At 41.2% G+C, this 20166-nt stretch overlaps 1 protein-coding gene and 2 non-coding genes across 3 annotated transcripts in view; all 3 read right to left on the bottom strand.

The window, feature by feature from the left end:
- Positions 1-20166, bottom strand: part of LOC108890867 (F-BAR and double SH3 domains protein 2) — a 59913-nt gene that overhangs the window by 24768 nt on the left and 14979 nt on the right. The window contains 9 exon segments of the mRNA XM_018687909.2: positions 236-268; positions 270-332; positions 1236-1358; positions 5376-5504; positions 5727-5781; positions 7347-7480; positions 7636-7780; positions 8219-8298; positions 19207-19252. Coding sequence (XP_018543425.1) covers positions 236-268; positions 270-332; positions 1236-1358; positions 5376-5504; positions 5727-5781; positions 7347-7480; positions 7636-7780; positions 8219-8298; positions 19207-19252 — 808 coding nt within the window.
- trnat-agu (transfer RNA threonine (anticodon AGU)) lies at positions 18579-18652 on the bottom strand. The gene has a single exon. It is a non-coding gene; the product is annotated as a tRNA-Thr (tRNA).
- trnat-agu (transfer RNA threonine (anticodon AGU)) lies at positions 20002-20075 on the bottom strand. The gene has a single exon. It is a non-coding gene; the product is annotated as a tRNA-Thr (tRNA).

The raw sequence follows: 20166 nt of genomic DNA, 5'->3' as shown, positions 1-20166 counted from the left end.
AACAAAGGAGGCTGATTACTGTGTGTATGTGTTTATGTATGTGTGCAGATGTGCGTGCAGGTGTGTTTGTGGGTGTGTCTCTGACAAGAGACAGGTCAGGAGCAACAGAATGTCCCGTTGTGTGAACAGGTTCATATACAAACAACAAAAGTTAAACAATAAGCTACTCTAAGCACAGTAGCACATGCATGGCTTTAAATACAGTGGATGCGTGTTCGGTTACGAGGTGTCTCACCGTGTCGCATTCGCTGGGCTGGAACTGGAAGTCAGTGTGCTTTGTGAAACACTGGATTCTCCTGCATGAACAACTGCTGGTTGAACTCTTGTATTATCTGAGAGAAAGACAGGAGGAGACAGTTGATCTGGTGCATTTGCATGTGAGTTTCCTGCTACAAAAAACTTGTCAGTATTGGAAAACATTGCAGCCTCAGTGAATCTACACAGACCACAATCTCTGTTCCCCAGTGTTGGAGCAAGCTACAAACCTTTTACAGCCATATTTCAAGCCTGCAGTCGGTGAGTATTTCATACATGAGTATATTCATATATAGCTTTTACTATCACTTTAATGGTATCCATGTCAGGCTTGAGTGCTTGCAAGTTATATCAAGTTTTATCAACTAATATAACTCACGGTAAGTATGAGCCCTGAAACCAGATGGATACTGTAACATTGTTGACCATTTGCAAGTGATGGTATATGAGAATTGCCTGGTACACACTGTGTTGATGAAAATTAATCACAGTGTTTCGTTCTGTTTGAAAATCCATTATTTTTCCTTTGTGTGGGAATTTCTTTTGAAGTACCACTGCAAACTTTATAAAGACACACAACAAACTAAAGAGATGAGATGCACAAAAATATATATGACAAGAAAAAAAAAACAACTTTTCTTCTTTACTGTCTGTGTGTCATGCTGTTTTCTTGCACACTGCGTTTCTCTATTTGCATTTTGGTTTCCTTGGAAATATCTTGTTAGCTTTTGTTAACACACTGAATGCAAACAATGCTTCCAAAGGCCAATCCAAGACAATGCCATTCTTATTCCCCTACCAAGGTGTCCCATTCATTTCCCTGCAGAAATACACTGTTCTAAGTTCTGATCATTCTATCATGTCAAGAAGATTAATGGATATTACCCACAGTACCTGTTTTGAGACACACAGTATTCCTGCAGGTACTAACTTCCAAAATGAGCACAGAAGGTCTGTGTCTCTCACCACATCTGACTCACCCTGGTGGATTTGTCCAACAGGAACTGGAAGGTGTTGTGTGTAGCTTGGGAGGCCTCTAGCTCGGTGCGACACAGTGCTACCAGGTAGTCTTTCACATGCTCGTAGATCCTGCCGTCCAAGGCCTGGAGGACAGGGAAGGACCAGAGGTTACAGTGAAGAAAAGATTAATTCAATGTAATTCTATAATCCTTCATAATAAAGTGGAGAGTACAAGGGAATCAGGAGGAGACACCGAGAAAGAGAAGAGAAAAAGGGGGTCAAAGAGGAGGTGAATAAAGCCAGTTACTACAAATGCTTTAGCAATATATTCAGTTTTATTCTACATTCATTCAGATGTAACGGGCCACTGAAATATCACCGTCACACCACCATGCACAGTAGTGCCTTATTGCTCATCATCGAACTTCCAGTAATCATTTAACCGCAACTATTTTGTAGCCAGGAGCCTGACCATAACAATGCTCGTGTCCTTCCTGTCTCTGTTGTTTTTGAGCCTGGAGGAATCCTTCACCTTCAGGGTTGCGTAGGTTATAAAGTTTCACTAGTTTGTTTAACTTAGGCAAGGTCTGAAAATAAGAAGTGTTCATATTTGGTTTTGTTACACACAAACACACACACACCCAACCACTGGCCTGCCATCAGTGTAACCCCTGAAACAAATTCTTGTCTAGTGCAGATTTTTATGAATTAAACTAAACTGAGAAAGAAAGAAAAAGAAATAGAGAAGAGAAGGACTGAGACAAACAATGAGAGGCAAGAGCGAAGTGGCAGAAAGTCAAAGGAAGGACAGAAACCAAACAGATGTTTTCATTTGACAGCTCTTATCATTAGAGGTTCCGATGTACCGGTATAAAGACATTTTAATGAAGTATGCAGTCCAAATGAACAGCCTTTCTATGGGGAGCTGTGGCAGTCCTGCCAAGCTACAGGCCACACTGCCAAAGAGACAGATCAGACAGAGAGGAGAGAGAGGGAGAGGGAGAAAGAGAGGCTAATGGAGAAGAGGAGGAGGAGGAGGAGAAGAGTGAGCATTTGAAAAGGTATAAAAGGTATTAGTGGGTGAGAGCAAGAAAGAGAGACAGACTGAAAAATGAGTGTATGGGAGACGCGTGTGTGAGAAGTGTTCTTTGGATAGTGTTCTCACAGCTGCAGGGGAAGGTGAAGGGGTTCAGATTCCAATTCAACAAAACACAGACCGCAGACGCACACACACACACAAATACTCAGACGTGCATACACTCCCCTGGCCAGAGTACTTCACAAAAACTAACACTCTCAGAAACCTGAATACACTCTGTGCTGGTCCGGGGGATGTTTTAGGCCAAGACTACAACCTCCCACAAACACCTACAAACTGTCTTCTTCTCACACAGACAGACACATACACACATACACAAACATGTCTTTTTAATTCACACTAAAACTCCACAAATCTAGCATTTGCACAAGTGCGCACACACACACACACACACACCCAAGACCGACTTATGAAACAATGGGATATTGACAAGGAAATTATGTCATTAAGGGTGGGTTGTTGGCTGACTTCTCCCTAAATGTTCCCCCATCGTTCTGCTCATTTCCTCCTTCCCCTTTCTTCCCTTCCTCCCCTCCTCTTTTCATCCATTTACGGTAGTGTTGAAATGAAGTGAGTCAGCTTCCAGAAAAAGCCCTATCCTCGTATCATGGTCAGTGGGTGTGTTTTCTTGTGAGTATTTGGCTTCAGTGACTGCATCAGCCTGAACAGTAAGTATAGCACAGAGAACCAGACAGGGCAGCAGAGGTGGAAGTGTACAGTGAGTGTGTGTGTGTGTGTGTGTGTGTGTGTGTGTTTAGCAGGGGAATTTAGAGATGGACAGTAATAACAGCATTGACTGCCAACACCAGAGGGAGATGTGGAGCAGTCTGTTCTTCCTCTGCCCTTTCACCACCACTGTCGCATTGACAAGGACAGCAGCCTTCAGTATAAGATATATGTCATTGCTGCATCCTGGTACAGTGCTTGGTGGAGTCGGGATTTATAAAGTGAACTTCTGATCCAAACTTGGCTATCAATTTCAAATCTCCTCATCCATCATCGCCAGAAAACCTATTCTATTATCTTTCAGTCATCTTTCCCCCATGTAATTGATTGTCCTCTTCTATCTGCTTTAACATCAAAGACAATAAAAGTCTTGATCTAGTTAAAGAGAGCTGATGACTTTTCTGCAAGAACTGGCTGCAAGTGTGATCAATGTCTGCCAGTGATGCTGCTCTCTGGGCTGCGTGTGTCTGGATGTATCTGAGCAATACAAAGATGCCTCAGACGTGTGAAAGGAGCTCAGACTTTTCTCGTGATGCAGATTTTGGTCCCTCTGTTGGGAGGTGCTGTTATCACTGACTTTCAGGTGAAGACCTGTAAACACCACAAATTCACAAACTGCAGAGGAGGGGGAAGAGAGGACGAGCAGATTGCTTCCCCTCGAGCGATGTCCCTCATTCTGTCTGTGTGTTTGCGTGCGTGTATTTGTGTATGTGCGCGTTTCCCCGCAGTCCTGTCCTTCTGTCACGAGGAGCTGAGGATCTATTATTCAGAATGGCCTCATAGTATAGATGCTCATACACGCCCGAGGCAGAGTATGTGAGATCGAGGGAGTGGGAGAGGTAGAAAAGAAGAGGCAGAAAAATGGAGGTAGAGCAGGGCTGCTGAAGAAAGAGAGGGAGTGTGAGAGACAGAAAATGCAGGAGGGAGAAAAAGCAAAGAAAGAATCAGACTGCAAAAACTGGAGGAAAGAGAGAAGTGGGTAGAAATATAATGAGCTTCACTTTAAATTTTTAAATTTTTTTTAAACAGAATAAACATAAAATCAAGGTTTAGACACGTGATGTCTGTGTGCGTGTGAGTGTGTGTTGTCAGACTGATATGTTTGTACAGTACCTGATGACATCACTCAGCAGCTTACATTATTCACCACACAGTAGCTAAGGTGTGTCTGGTGTGTGGTGGTGTGGTGTGCAGGGCGGACTGTCATTTTGTGTAAAGTGAAGATGCACATATTTGCATGCAATATTAGTGACAGATTAAGGCATTAATCCATGTATTATTGTTACAGTTTTTATAGATTACCTGTGTTAGCGAGCATAACTGATCAACAGACCTAGGATTTCTTCAGTTGTTTTTAGTCTAATTTCTTCCTGTGCTTTGATTCTGTAAAAGGTCATGTAGTACCAGATGGAACATGGTGTTCATACACACAAACAGCAGCTTGGCCAACAAAGATGGGAAAAAATGGGAGGGCTTGACAGTAAAGTGGCTTCTGTGCCACAACTTAATGCTTTCAGCATCCTAATAAAATCATGAAACCTACAACTGTAATAATGTAAAATTAACACATTGAAGTTCACAGCAATGCACAATTGCATGTAATATGAAGCTGTCAGATCTGATGTGACCAAACAGATATTCATAGTACACAGGAAATGAAAACATCACTGATACTGCAAAGTTATTTGCATCTATCCTTTGATGACCTTTTGTATTCTATCAGCAAAACAGCAAAACACTGTTTAAAATGACAAACTACCTCAAAGCTTTCTGATAATCCCCCTGGCCTTGGTGCGGTTCATTCATCATTGGTAAAATTATAATTTCATGCCTACCAATCATTTGGTAAGAGCAGACATCAGGATGGCTCATTTTGCAGGATTTTTCCTCACATAAGCCCTTTTCAAATCATAAATCCAGAGAACTCTCTTTGAAGACCCAAAACTGTGAAATCATCACTTTTTCATGTATGATTTCCCCCCATCCAACCACTTCACCAATTCTGAAAGGGAGTGTGACTTTGTGCTCTGTTAAAAGGAAGACGTTTTATCCTAAATTGAGCTTTGATTCCCCACTTTGAATTTTGGAACCAGAAAATGTCTCCCTGCTCCTGGAGATTCCCTGTGGGTATTATCAGTGCATGAGATTCTTAAGTCAGCACTAGTTGTAGTAAGGAAAATGTAGTTACAGCATTACAAACTAGAGTCTTCTGCTGGCTGGATTCTGCTTTATACACATGTGCAGTTTAACTGAAATGTTCACATTCATGGGGAAGGGGCTTGTGGAGTCTCTCTCACTCAACTCGCGCCTCTCAAATCTTCCTTTCTGTAAATACCTGTATGCAGTGCAGTAGATCTGTGTGGTAGTAGCGGTCATGGTGGGCGTTGGCAGCAGCTAGCGTTAGCAAGTAGTCATTCCTGGCCTGTGTCGCCTTGGAGTTACAGTCACTTCTCTTAGCTTTCAACTGAAACCAAAGAGAGACAGACGATATAGCAGTGCTTCATTACAGACGCAGACTGGAGCTTTAAGCTTTAAGTATAGTACATGAGTCTCTTTTTAGGTCCCGAAACAAAGTGAAACAATCGTGTTTTTTTGGGGGGTTTTTGTTTAAAAGAGTCTGTTTGAAAGCTCTACCTTTAAAGGGACTGATGGTGTTGTGCTTGTGTCTTTGTGAGTGAGCCCTTACCTTTACACTTGCTTTCTGTAAACTAATTCTCGACTGAAAGAGACCCAGTTTAGACCTGAAAAAACAAAGCACAACCAGCAAAGATGTTAATCTTAATGAATAATTCATCAATATCTGTTTTTTAATATGAAGTTATCTATGCTTGTGCAATGAAAAATGCTAAAAAATAAAAAGGCACATTTTTTATTGTGTGTTTGACAGCCTGTTGACATTCAATTAATTCACACAGACAGATTTAATTTACTATATATTAACAATAAGGTGAGGTTTTTCCAGGCTTTTCTACAACATCATAACTCCAATCTCTAACCTCTGATTCAGAGCAGTGATCATAAATTGACCCTGAACAGGCTGGGGCTTGACACCAATAAATCTCAGCCTGATCCAGCCATCATGATTTATATATATATCGCTAGTGACATCAGAAAGACCTGCCTGATAGAATGATAAAGTGAGCCTGTGTGTGTGCATGTGTGTGTGTGCTTGGCTCACTTTTCTTTTCTTTTTCTTGGCTCACTGTGTTTATCTACAGGAAAACAGGCCGTGTGTATTCCATCACCGCTCACATATTCACATGGTAAATGCATCAGGGGTGTGTGATAATGTCTGTCACTTGCCTGTGCAGTATGTGTGATATGTTTCGATGTTCCCCAGCTTTATGCACCAAGTGGTGTTCTAGGTGTAAAGTGTGTGTTGTGTCTCTGCATCACACAGTTTTCTTCCTGTGTGTTCCTTCTGCCCGACAATGACTAATGACTCGCTATTTTTCTCTACTGAAATACACACGCGCATACACATACACGCGCGCACACACATGCACTCACATAATGGCACAGAGGCAATGCAGTAATTTCTGTGGCTGTGACTTTCTACTGAGCGATAGAGAACAAAAAAGAGTTGACTGGCCAATCGATGTGGGAGCTAACCGGAGTCTGGAATTCAATGAAGTGGAAATGCCACCATAGCTAGTGCTACCTTGGCCTAAGAGGAAAACAACAACACTCATCAACAATGGATCAAAGTTTGGTACTAACTGTGAGACTGCAAAGCTCCAAAATGTTGTAAACTGTTGTAGTAGAAACTCTGCTACTCAGTTGGCTGTTTATTGACATCGCCTCTTAAGCTCAAAATGTTATAAAGGCAAAACCAGTATCACATGAAAAGAGTCTGTATTTTAATTTACTTTGAAAGCAACAGAGAAAACCTTTTTCAATCTGATGGAGCAGTTATCTGCAGAATAAAATGTGACTGAAATATCCACAGACATAATTTAGGTTTAGTTTACTGGTTAGCTTGACACCAACAAAACGGAAACCACAAAAGTTAACTAAACTAAGACTTGCTACTTATGCACTTGTCTTTGTCTGATTCTCTCTCATAAACACCACCACACATGTATGTAACTGATTCTTTCTGCTTCTTTCAGCCCTAATGATGATGCTTCTCCCTCTCTCCATCTCTTTACACACACTCTCTCTCTCTGAGGTTAACCACCTTTGTTTTCTTGATGGTACTGTTTCTGACAATGTAGACCATCTGTTTAGTCATAATGCATTTATGTTTATGTACATCCCTCCCAACACACACGCACGTGTGTACAGCGAACCATGGTGAACTTACTTGGCTTCTATGTCGGCCTTCTCCCGTATAGCGTGGGCAACCTGCTCGCAGTCATAGTATTTTTTCTTGGCTTTGGCCAACTCCTTCACTGACTCCTGCAGCTCTGCCTGAATGCCACTCAACTGATCTATGGTCTGTGAAGGGAACAGGCAGGTTGTTAAAGAAAGAGCAGAGCAACATGAGTCACATTATAGTGTGCATACATGGAAGGATGCTGTAGAGAGGGATAGAGAACAAAGATTGCTTCAGGAAACGATGACTAACTCCCACTGTCCACACATCTACTCACCTTTTTGAGTTGCTGTTCCTTGTAGAGTCTAACAGTCTTAGCTGGATCTGATACTTGACTCTTGTAGTTGTCACACACGTTGAGCCTGGACTGGCTCACCTGCACTGTACCTTCTAAATATGACCTCCACACTGCATACACATTCCTAGTTGGAGAGAAAAAAGCACAACATCACTGCTCAGTTGCTGTTCTGTAACTCATAGTCCCAAGAGAAACTGGTTTAAAAAACCAACACAAGTGTCAGGATTTTTTCATTCCCTATTCCAGCATGTGGCTACCACTGTGGGACTAAGAAATTATATATATGTGCACCAGAAAGGAGAGATCTGTGGAAAAAGATCTGTGGAAAAATGCTGCCGTAGTTGCAAGAACCTACAGCTAGAGTCCACTCCTTCATTTCTGGCTTTAATAATAAGTTGGATCCGGCTTGAGGTCTTATATTTCACTGCCACTATTACAGTAAATAATGATTCATAATTGTGCTGTAGACCAAATTATGTGGTTGAATGCAATAACACAGAAGTGGTGTCCAGGAGTAGATTAGTTCCAAGTTTAAAACATGGCTGCACACACACAAACCTACCTGTAGTCTGTTCTCTGGTCATCAGGGTTGATTCCAGGCCAGTCTCTCTTTAGGTACTGACTCGCTAACTTCTGCAGAGCCTGAAAGCACAAGAGTAAAAAAATTAAGCAGTGAGAATAATTAGAGTATCTGAATAGTGAATCCCTGCCAAGTCCCTGGAGAAGATGCCTTTTGATGCCTTCAGAAAACATGAATCCTTCTGTTAGAATGAAGAACCTGAAAATTACAATTTATGCTGCTGAATGTGGCAGAACTGATTCTGATTCATCTTGTTTGTACTGTGTCCAAAATACAGTGACATGAAAGAAAATTATGTCTTCTGCTCTTAGGTTACACAACACATTACAATATTTTACTTGACTGGAATACATTTACTAATGACTGATAATATTATGTGAGAAAATAAGAGACAAGGTGGAGGGCAGAACGAGACAGCGTGAAGTTTCATCGCGTCAGATATTTTCTTTATTAGTAAGAGCAGACACCAGGACTGGAGTATGTTATTTATTGTATTTATACAGTAATTCAATGAGATGGAAAAAAGAACCATTATTTACTTTGTTTAGCAATGAATTAACTAGCAAGAAGCATGGGAATTTCAGGTGAATTTACCTTATGCAGCTTTTAATGACCATGGTATTAAGTGTTTTAATTGCAAGAATGCATGCAGATTTTAACTGTTCCAGCACTGCAAGAAGTCTTTCATAACCTAATCCATTCTTGGCACATAAAGCTGTTAGAGCTCTTTTAGATGACCAAGGTTAAGGAAAAGGTCTGAAGACTGAGGAAGGAAAAACTGCTGACAATCATTTAGTAGGTTTTACTTTACATACTGTACCTATTCTACAGCTCACATTCGGTCGCAAGAAGATGCATTTAGGTAACCAGGCAGTACAGTATAGACAGTATCCCATGTTACTCCTCTCAGTGTAAACAGCTCTACTATGGTGGATTTGGGCTTCATTTTCTTTGTTTTGTTTTGCACAGTTATTATATTTCTATTTCAAGCACGCAGCCAAAATCCTGACTTTTGCACTCAGTAAACAAAACCACTATAAAATGGATCAGCTCTGTGTCAGCAACAGCGAATCCCCAGTCAGCTCCTGTGAGTACGAGTAGAAACCCGAGGGCTGGGAGAAAGGGTAACCTACATCTTCTGGACTGGGTCACTGTGTCAGTAGTAGCGACAACTCGCAGACACTGTGTACCAGTGTATCTGTGGGTGAGGGCGTATGTGTGTGTGGTGTGTGTGTATGTGTAGTAAATCCTCATTAATAAAACAGTGGCTAACAAACCTAAACAACACTTACAACAACCCAATAAGGACCAACTGAGTTTAGGGACACACTGATACCATGTAGATCTGCCTGTAAATCTGGTCTCAGCTCTGTTTACGAATCTCTTCCTCTGTTTCCCAATCATCCACTCTCTCCGTTTATGTCTCCCTCCATCTCTAGCTTTCATTCCTTCTTCCAGCTTCCATTTCTAACTTTACGATTCTCACAGGTCTATTTTCCAAACGTTACACTATTGCTCCCCTCATCCCCATAACAAAAACATTAACTTCCACACATCTTCATCCTCTTTTCACTCTCCCTCTGTCTCACATCAAGCTCCTTGTTTGCTTCTGTTTTCAAATCTCCACTCCTTTCTCTCTCTCATTCATTGAATCACCTATCTCTCTCTCATCTAGCCCTTTTTACCTTTCACAGATGGTGAATGAGGCCATAAAAAAAACCCATCTATCAGTTTTTTCTCATGTTCTTTGGACCTGAAATTTGGTTCCCCCCAGCTGACACAGAAGATTGTGTCCTGGAGGAGACAGTGGCCCCCATGACCCCTGGCACCCACCAGCTAAATGCTCTAAAAGAAACAGAGAGCCCTTTTCTAGAAAAGAAAAACTTCACCCCATTACCTCTGCAGTGTTCCTGTTTGGGTGAACTGGCAGCAAAGTGAATACATATTTTATATTAAATTAAATTAAGTGCAAAGAGCATTACCACTTTGCGTCATGCTGTGTCAGAGCTGCCATTAAGTGAATAAAGTGGCAAAGTAATCCTGGTTAATTTCGGTTCATTCTTGCTGAATTTCTATGCATTCATTTTTGTCTTTTGTCCTTTAAACTGCCCTTGCCCAACAGGCCTTGTATCCTTCTTTAAAGCACAAACTCAGCTGAAAGTACAAAGCTTCCACTCACCAAAAATACAAGAAAAAGATCACAAGTGCCTATAAATATGTCAAAAATCTTCAGACAATGCCTCAAAATGTTAAACGCAAGGTTGAGAAAAATATTGTTCGCTATCTATACAAGCAAATACAGCAGAAAAATGTAAGAAATAGGAGTCTATCTACATGTAAGTGATTTTTATTTGTGCCTTTTTTCATTGAAAGTCTGTTTATGTGTGTAAATCACCACATCAGCACTCTCAAGTGGTTTTCTCAGCTTGTGTCTACAGTATGTGTCAATAAAGTTCTTTAATATTAATAAAACAGGCTGGTGTAATCACAGAGGCTTCAAACCTAGCTAACAGGAAAAAGAGGTAACTCATTTCTAACTAACTGTATGGGTTACCTCAGGAAATGTGATTGAGTGCCAGCCTCATTTAAGTAAGCTACAGTGAGAGGTGTAAGTGCCAGAAAAATATGAGATAAAGTAACTTCACACACATTCTCATGCAACACACTCACATGCACACAAAGAAAACCTGTGGCACAAAAACTGCACTGTCCAATGCATGAGGAAACACGTTTGCTTCAAGAATAGTCAACTTCTCTCTCTCTGTCACTCTCAGGGGAAGGGTGGAGTGGGTGTGGATGGTTTTGATGAAAGACTGTGTGTGTGCATGTTTGTTAGAAAAAGAGACTTGTGTGTGAAGGAGGGCTGGAGAGACATACAACGTTAAAATTGCGACAGGCGAGCCAGGGATTTAATCACCTCCCTGCTGTTTAAACATGCATCATTTGTGTGTGTGTTTTATGTGTAAAATATATGTGTGTGCAATTGCATGCGGGGGGTTAAGTGAGGACAGTGACTGACAGCTTAGACAACCACTGACTGTGAGCTGGGAGGCTGACAGGAGGAGTGATTTGACAGCTTGACTTCCACACCACAATGCTCCCTACCGATTTAACTCCCTTGTAAGGTTCCACATTGTTACTCATATCCTAGGCAAACCTGCTGCAGCACAGGTGATGTTACTACCTACACTCTTATAACAAAAAAAAAGAAAGAAAGAGAGGAAAACCTCAGAACCTTGCAACGGTCAAAATGCGATACACAGTGACACATGTAACAGCACAGGCACACCAGATATCTTGGATTTGGTCCAGATGGACATCTGGGATCAGCCCTCGTTAGAGTCCCCTTGTGGAGACTATGAGCATGTCCTTCAACCAGCTGACTGTTTAAGGATAGGTGCACATTTTTTCAAGTATGCTCATATTCCCATATGCACACTGAAAGAGTTATTGGTCACTGTAATCCTGTTCCTCCTGTTCATACTGACTGCACACAGATCCCTAACATGACTCCACTGTAAGAAATAGGGAACAGAGAAGTCAAGGGAAAAACTAACTTTGGAGGATTTCAACCTGATCTGACTGAAGGGCAAAGGAAGGCAAGTTTTTGAGGTCTGTTACTCTGCTGTCTTGCTTCCATTTTCTAAAATATATCAATACCCAGTAAATCAGAGCGACTGCATGACCCCTGAGTCTACGTTCTTTTCGCTGGCATGTTTGGTGGAGCATAATCTCCAACTGTCTACATGTTATGAACTTTTATACCACGGCCTTTAAAAAAACTTTTCTTTGTGAAGACCACACATTGTAAACCTCAATATTAATTAATTAATACTGGGATGATTGTACAGTCCTAGTAGTAAAGAAGTGGGAAAATACCCTCCAACCCTGTATGTTCCTTGATTGTGATGGATTCCATGGAGCCACACACAGTTACAGAAGGCAGGCAAATAAAATAAATGAATCAATCAATTAAACCAAATGCCTCCTAAATACTCTTGATAGAGCCTACTAGAAAAACCATTTGTGGGCAGTACATTTCTGATCCTAGTATGCCTAGTATGTGTCTACTGAATCCCCAGTAACTTCAGCTGCTGGTTGATCCTCATCTCTTACATGAGAATAGTCTTAGGAGAGGATCACAGTAGGAACAATTACGGTGACCAATAACTACTAGTATTTCAGTGTTCTGTATATTTAGGCATGTAGGTATTGCAGACTTGGAAAAAATGTGAACCTATCCTTTATTCATATGTGGGAGTATCTTCACAAGCCAAAATACAAAGCAGTGGGAGTAATACTGTCTAATCGTGACCCCGTCAGGCGAGAGACCGACCACCTCCGTTTCCTGGCTTCAAATCTTTTTTTAATGCCAAGACACAACTTAAAGCCTCTTAGATGAGTCTGTGGTGACAGACCTGCTATCTGAGCAAGAGCAATGGCAGCTAAACCTGGCAATGACTGAATGGTGAAAAGCACACTGAGTGACTGATGTGTGACAGCCTCACTGAGGTGCTGTTGGCCGACTTGGGTGGATTTCTGATGCTCTTTCATTTTCCCTAACTGCCTCCCTCCAGCTTCCCCTCTTTTCATTTTCCCCTCTATCTCTGACTACTTCTTCCTCCTCTACACACCCACTCCCCTCCCCATTTTCCTCTCTCCTCTACTTTTTCATTTCTTTCTCTCTATCCTCTCTCTGCTAGTTTCTTTCTATTTTCTATAGGACATCTCATCCCTCCATCCTCCCTTCTCTGCTGTCATCACCCGACAACCACCCGAACGGTGCGTTGCTATAGCAACCCCTCTGCCCTTCCTGTGTGGTCTGGGTAAGGTGGAACTGCTCCTTGTAACAAACACACACACATACGGTGTAGCGGACACACTTGCAAGCATACCTCCTGTTTTTGTGATCAGGGTGGCAAACAGGGTACCCAGACAGCAGGATATCCTGTGGAGACAAGTGTGTATGTCTGTGTGTGTCTGTGCGCGGGGGGGGGGGGGGTTACAGACAGAAGAAAAAGTAAAAGGAGGAGGAAGAGAGACTGAATGTTGTTGGATATTGTGTAGTGTAAGCATATCCAGAACTGTATTTCTTTGTAGGATGACATGGTCACTGGTTACATTAGAGCAAACTGGAGTGGTACTGTATTAAGGTTAAGGAGGAAATTAAGAAATTCAGAGAGCAAGAATAACACTTGAAGGCATTGTTATAATCAGAATACATTAGCGACTGTGACTTGGTTTCAGTGACTCATTCATCCCTTCACAGTTCTGCTCTTTCCATCCATTCGTCACTGCTCAATCTGCCAAACAACTGCGCAGAAAGTTACCTTGATACTTCAGCCGTCTGTTTACTCTTGCTCTTCCACTCACTTTATTTTCTCCTGTCTCTGGCTCTGTCACCTTCACTCACTTTCTCTCTGCTGTCTCTCTCTGATGTCTTCCTGCCTTTGTGTGTCTGTCTTTCTTTTCAACCCCCTTACTTTCTCAACTTCCTCCTAAATCAATATACTTGATTTTCTCTCCCGTCTCTTCCTGTCTGCACTTCTCTGCCCCGAAGCTCTCTGCCTCCTTTCTGTGTGTGCATGTTGTGTGTGTGCGCGTGTGTGTTGGGTTAGGTTGTCTTTGACATCCACTTCTGCAGAGTAGGCTGTGGTGAAGCCAGGTGATAAGAGAAAGGAGGGTGAATGGAGGATGAGGAGGAAAACAGTGAGGAAGAACTTTTTATTTTCTTTAAAAAGGATCGCAACAGACAGCAATGATGTGTTGTGAAAAAGCTACTGCACGCAATGTGTTTGTTTATGTGTGAGAGAAAACTGGAAGAGAGAAATTTTGCTCATTGCTATCTCCTGTGTTCTCAGACTTATTTCCCATCTACTAACCTTGTCAAAATCAATGTAGAACAAATGCTGGTTCCATATCAGATACATTAGAGATAAATGCATGAATAATAAGATAGCTATTGTAGATGTACGCATAAGCTATAGGCTCCGGAATAAGCTATGGGAGGAAGGCAGGGTAAGAGGAATATAGGGAGAGGAGGTGATGGAGGAAAGAAAGAGGAGGAAAATGTAAATATAATTGCAAAGAACTTTTAAACGTTTTACATTTGCAGATTATCCCCTGTGGGTAGACTATTTCAGTTCTGCTGTAAAAACTGAAACTCAGAATTCACTATTTAGTTAGAGGACTTACAGACCGTGAAAAACACCCATAATGTTACAGCTGATTTACATGCAGTGTGGGTGCGCAGAGGGACACAGCGACAGCCACGGCAAGCTGGCCTTTTTGGGCAGTACAGTGAAGTGTGACCCCAGCCTAAAACTATTCCAGTAATGCTGATCGTGGGAGGGGAGTACGGGACAAATAGCTAACGCTCACATGCTAACACACACACACACACACACACACACAGACAAACATGGAGCTTTTGATTGACGGCTGGTAATTGCAGCTGACTCCTTCACAGAGGGGATGGTTGGTCTGACATAGTGAAAGGACAAAGGTTAAATGACAGTATCTTCGCTTTCTTTCTCACTCTGTCGTCCTGTCTACACCACCACCCCTGGTCTTTTTCCTCTCACCTATTTCTCGGTTTCGTTAAATGCTCATGTCTGTGTGTTTCCCTGCCTCTCTGTCTGTCCATCTGCCTGTCTCCCCCGTTCCTCTCACTCCCTCTCTGTCTGTCTCTCTGTCAGAGCAGTTTATTGGCTGCATTTTTGTCTGTGCTGCCAGGAGGGAGCCAATGAGTGAGCCGCCAGTGGACGACTACCTGAGCATCTAGTCGAGAGAGAGAAAGCGAGAGAGAGAGCGAGACAAGAGGCGAGGGCAGATGTGCCATAATAAAATGCTATTGTGATACAAAGAAAGGGGAGCAATAAATTAGTCTGCTTATCGAATGTTGAAATAAAATTTCCCATTCATCAAGCATGTATAAAAGAAACCACTGCTCTCAGACATTCCCACACATTAATACACACACACACACGCACACCTACAGCTGGGGGGGGTCCATTGTCCTACTGAGTAGGGGGGTTGTTGCTAGGCAACCTCTATTTCTAAGGTGAACAAGACAGTGCTGAGGGAGAATAGTGAGAGACAGGGAAAAGGCATAACAGGGAGAGGGAGAGAGAGGGGGAGATAATGAGTGTCTGAAACCAGAGGGGTTGACCACAGGAAACTCACACTTAATCATTCAAACCGCATGCAAATGAAGACACACACACAAGCACTTTTCTCCTCTCTCTTCCCTTGTCTCCATCTCATCCTCTCATGTGTATATGTATATGGATATTAGGGCTACAAATAAGAGCTATTTGTGTGGACAGCTGCATGAAGTGAATATGTTAATATGTAGTTAAGAGCCTGGTGGATAATGCATTAGAATGTTTTTCATTAAGCTACAGGAGGATTTTGCAGCCAAGAGCCTTTTTCAGAGTGTCTGTACAGATGTGTGCGGGGACGTGCATGTGAAGGGAGCTTAAGCTCAGCAGCATCAAAATATAATAGAAATCAGACAGTCTTTCACATTGTTGGCGACAGGCCCTGCTTGGTTTCTACTTAGACACCGCTCAACTAATGCTTAGTAAGAGGAGTGTGCTGACGCAGCCTTCTGCTGGGAAATGTATTTTGGTTTTGTGTGTCCTGACAAATCTGCAGCACACTACAAAGTGGCTGTCTTACGGGTGAAAATAATTTTGTGGTAAGGAGGCAGTCATTCTTCAGTCATTCCCACCGTGTTTAGAAATATGAACACAAATATCTTTCCTCAAGTCTGAATACCGATGACACAGTTGAAGATAAGGCGCTTTAGCTCGAAGTCATTTTCTGTTTCAGGGGATCAGCTATGTTTCATTAACATTAACATTTTCTTAACTCAATGCAATTCAATTTCATTGCCTTAAAAAAGTAAAACCTTAAAATACACTTACTAATCAGCATTTTAAAGCAATATTATGTAACTATTTTACCTTAAAATAACAACTTCAAAATCATTTTGATGGCACAGTGACTTGTGAGAAGGAGAATAGTGCCTCTTTCATGTCCAAAACGGCTGTTCTCGCTCTATGTAACTTTGGTTATCTGGTATGATCTCTCATTAACTGAGTGATAATCAGCAGCTTAAAATGCCTAAATCAGCCCCGGCAAGTTTAAGAGTAATGCCAAACTGTAAATCATTTAAAAAGACTTGGAAGTCATTAAAAACCAGGGTTTATCTCCAATATCCAGCGAGGACACTTCGCAAATATCAAGAATTATAAACAGTCTGACCTGGATGTTATAGCAACAACACCTCTGGCTCCAGAAGCCAGATTATTAAGAATATACACCTTTTTACACCTTGTTTCAGTTCAGTGAGTGGGACCACGGAGTAATATTGCTTAGCAAAAGTTACACTGTGTTGCTTTAAAGCAGGTTTGACAAATAACTCTTTCCTTGATGTAAGACCAGCAGCAGATGAAGCTGCAGGTGACAATTTCATTATCAGTTAATTTGCATATTTTCTATTTGATTAATTATTCTGAACATAAAATATTTAAAAGTTGTGTAAAATTATTATGCCAATCACAATGTCCCCAAGAATACAGAATGAGTACTCCATCATTTTGAGTTTAGACACTGTTACTTAAGTCCATCTGGCTTTAAGCCCTCACTAAGAAAAACAGGAGGACAGACCGTAGCTGTATGAACTAACACTCAGACCAGACCTTCTAGTTTGGAAGTGGGAGGTTTGAGAGTGAAATCCTGCCTGCCAGAAAGGTTTACTCAGACTACTGAGATCATTTAAGGCTGCTTGGTAGGAGGAATTGCTAGTGGCAAGAATAAGAAGCAGTATACACTGAAAAATTGGTACACAGTCTACTGCTGAGTGGATATAGGGCTTATTTACATGCAAAACCTTTGCTGTCTCAATCATACAAGACTCCCAATCACTCTGCAGAATTTCATAAATCAGAAAACAGCAAGAAAGAATGCCTGGAAGAAAAGAGAAAGACAGAGAAAGAAAAAAAATGAATCATCTGTGAATAACCAAGCAGGGATATGGGAAGTGAAACCAAATGTGGCCTGCAGCACATGTGTGAGTTTTTATTCATTTGAAGAATGAATCAAAAATAAACCAGCAGGTCTCATTTTAGAAAGCTCCTTACCTAGGCTGACTGCACTTTAAGTATGTACTTCCCCTCAAAATCTTATTTGAATCATATCTTAACGAGGTGAGGTGATCAACCGTACATTCTAATTTTCATCAACAAACTGGAGGCGATGCTACATACAGCTACCCCGACTAAATTTGTACTGTGTACTGTATCTATGTGATGCAGCTGAGCTTGTGCCATTTAAATTGGCACAATACAAACTAGAAGAAAAAATATTTTACAAAACACAATTCTGTTTTTCACACCATAAAAAAGGGGTCAAATCTTAACCCATAAGAGCCCACAGTGACACAGGTGCCACCAACTCTTTAAATGTTGTCAAAAGTTCCTCATAATTGACTTTTAACTCATGCAGTCCCCAAGAAAAAAAAAAAATTATTTAAAAAAATAAAATGTTGTTTACATCTCATCCATTTAGTCTGTTTTACATCCCCCATAATTGATAATTTATCATTTTTCTAAAAGGAGAAATGGGTCTGGGCTCTTATGGGTTAAAAAGGGATTAACTCATGCTATCTTCAAATTAGGTGCTCTAATTACATAATGCTTTGCCAATTATCAGTTCTGCTTTTCCTAACTGTTGCTTGAAGCCTCACATGGGGGGAAAACTATTCAAAGCAAAGAGGCAGTTTAGGTTGGACTGAACTATTGCTCAAGACTTTAATTTGAACATTTGAACATTTTATTTAGTTTCTTAAACTTTAATGGTGCGTTTGGCTACTCACATACTCTGGCTATGGTCAGCTGCCTTAACAAAACCCCCCTTAAGTATTAATTTCACAGTTTAAGCAATTTCAATTTAATCTGTAACAAATGTGCAGAACTGGCAAGTTTAACTGAGTAACAACCTCTAAGCTTTGTTGTCAGACTTTAGGAAGGTTCTGAAACTGATGTACTGACATTAGTTTGGTACATCACATTTCCCTTTCCATTAACCACAATCTCCTCACGTACAAGAGCGGTGCACTGTCAGGAAAGACACTGCAGGGATTTGAACCAAGGATCACCTGTTTGCATCAAAAAGTATGATCTCTGACCACAAAAGCTGGCAAAAATCACCTTAACACATAAATTCTCAAATTGCTCTGTTAATATTTCAACTTGCAGCATCAAAGCATTTACACAGCAGTTCAGTTGAGAGAGGAAGTCAATCCTCATCTACAATTTGAACATGACTGTGGAAAAGGCACTGCTGGGATTCGAACCCAGGATCTCCTGTTTACTAGACAGGCGCTTTAACCAACTAAGCCACAGCGCCACACCAATAGGCTCTTAAAAAAAAGCTATCCTCAAGCTCAGACAACCTCATTACAAAGGGACCTTACTGAACTGAACCTCGTTCAAACACATAAAGGCTTATGTTTATGGTCTTAAAGAGGTAGTTCTTAAGACATGCTTTACAACCATGTCTGAAATCAAATGTGTTTATAGTCGTTCCAACCAGCCACACTGGAAGGCAGAGTGAAAAGCTGGCTGTGATAGCAATCTTCAAGTTGGCGACCTCAAAATAGAGTTTAATGAAAAAAATATAACAAACACATAAATCAGTGTATTTCCGTGCGCATAATTTCAACATCCACCATCAAAGCCTGTACATTTGTCCACCTGTTTAGCTTATAATGTAAGAAGGGAAGCTGCATTGCAACATGTGTAGAAGTTGGTATGTCTGACTGGTTATTCAGGGAGATAACTGCATTTCCCGTTGGCCCCTCCATCATTCACAGTCTCCAACATTGTAGATTCTAACTGGCAGTTTTCAATCAGTTTCAAGAACATGCAGCTATATGTGTATTTGAGTCAAGTCAGTCTTACCTGTGCATAGTCCCTCTCCAGCTGTCCCTTCTTCAGGCTGTAGCTCCTATGGAGAGAGACAGAGACAGAGATTTGTTTTAAGTGTTTGAAGGAGGTGAAAAGAAAAGGCAGGAAGAAGACAGGAGGAAGACTCTATAAATCTGATGTTTGCCATAAATAGTTTCTGTACTGAAAAAAAACGTAACAATCAATCATGTTCAGTCTCCTTATGCATATTAGGAGTGGACTCTGTGACTTCATTATGCAAGAGACAATTTACCATTTTTTTCTCTGTCTTTATTGCACAATAGTTTTTTTGTTTTGTTTTGTTTTTTGTTTTTGCTCCAGTTCTGACCAACAAAAACCACAAACGTCCCCCTCGCCCTCTCAACATCACACGACATCCTGGCAGCAGAGACAGTGAAAGCTCTTATCACAGCTCAGGAATGTGCAGAATGAAAAACATAACATTAGATATATGATTACACAGACAGATAAATGTATTGGCCATGTGTGCTGAATGAACGAGGCAGCATGTATAATGGAGATGGCCTCACCAGGTGCACAAACATTTTACCTATCTGTATTTAAATATGATACTTTGATATGTCTGGGTTGTATCTGATGCTGTTTGCAAGTATGTGCTTTTGTGTGACTGGATTTGTTGTGTTTCTCTTCACTGTGCAAAACAAATCTTTTCAAAGAGATTGCATAACAAGATACATTTATAGATCACATACATAACACTGAAAGAACACAAAGTCGAAGTAAAGCTTCTTATAGGGAGAGAAGTACAACAGTGCTGAATTCCAATAAAGGCACTGCTGGGATTCGAACCCAGGATCTCCTGTTTACTAGACAGGCGCTTTAACCAACTAAGCCACAGCGCCATGAGGGTGCAATAGGAAAGGACACTCTCAGGCTTGGCAACCTCGAAAAAACTGCTTCCAAAAAACAAATATGTTGCGTTGAATCACCACA

The sequence above is a fragment of the Lates calcarifer genome, linkage group LG21 (genome assembly GCF_001640805.2).
Source record: "Lates calcarifer isolate ASB-BC8 linkage group LG21, TLL_Latcal_v3, whole genome shotgun sequence".
Taxonomy (NCBI): Eukaryota; Metazoa; Chordata; class Actinopteri; family Centropomidae; genus Lates; species Lates calcarifer.
This window is presented reverse-complemented; position numbering and strand designations above follow the sequence as displayed.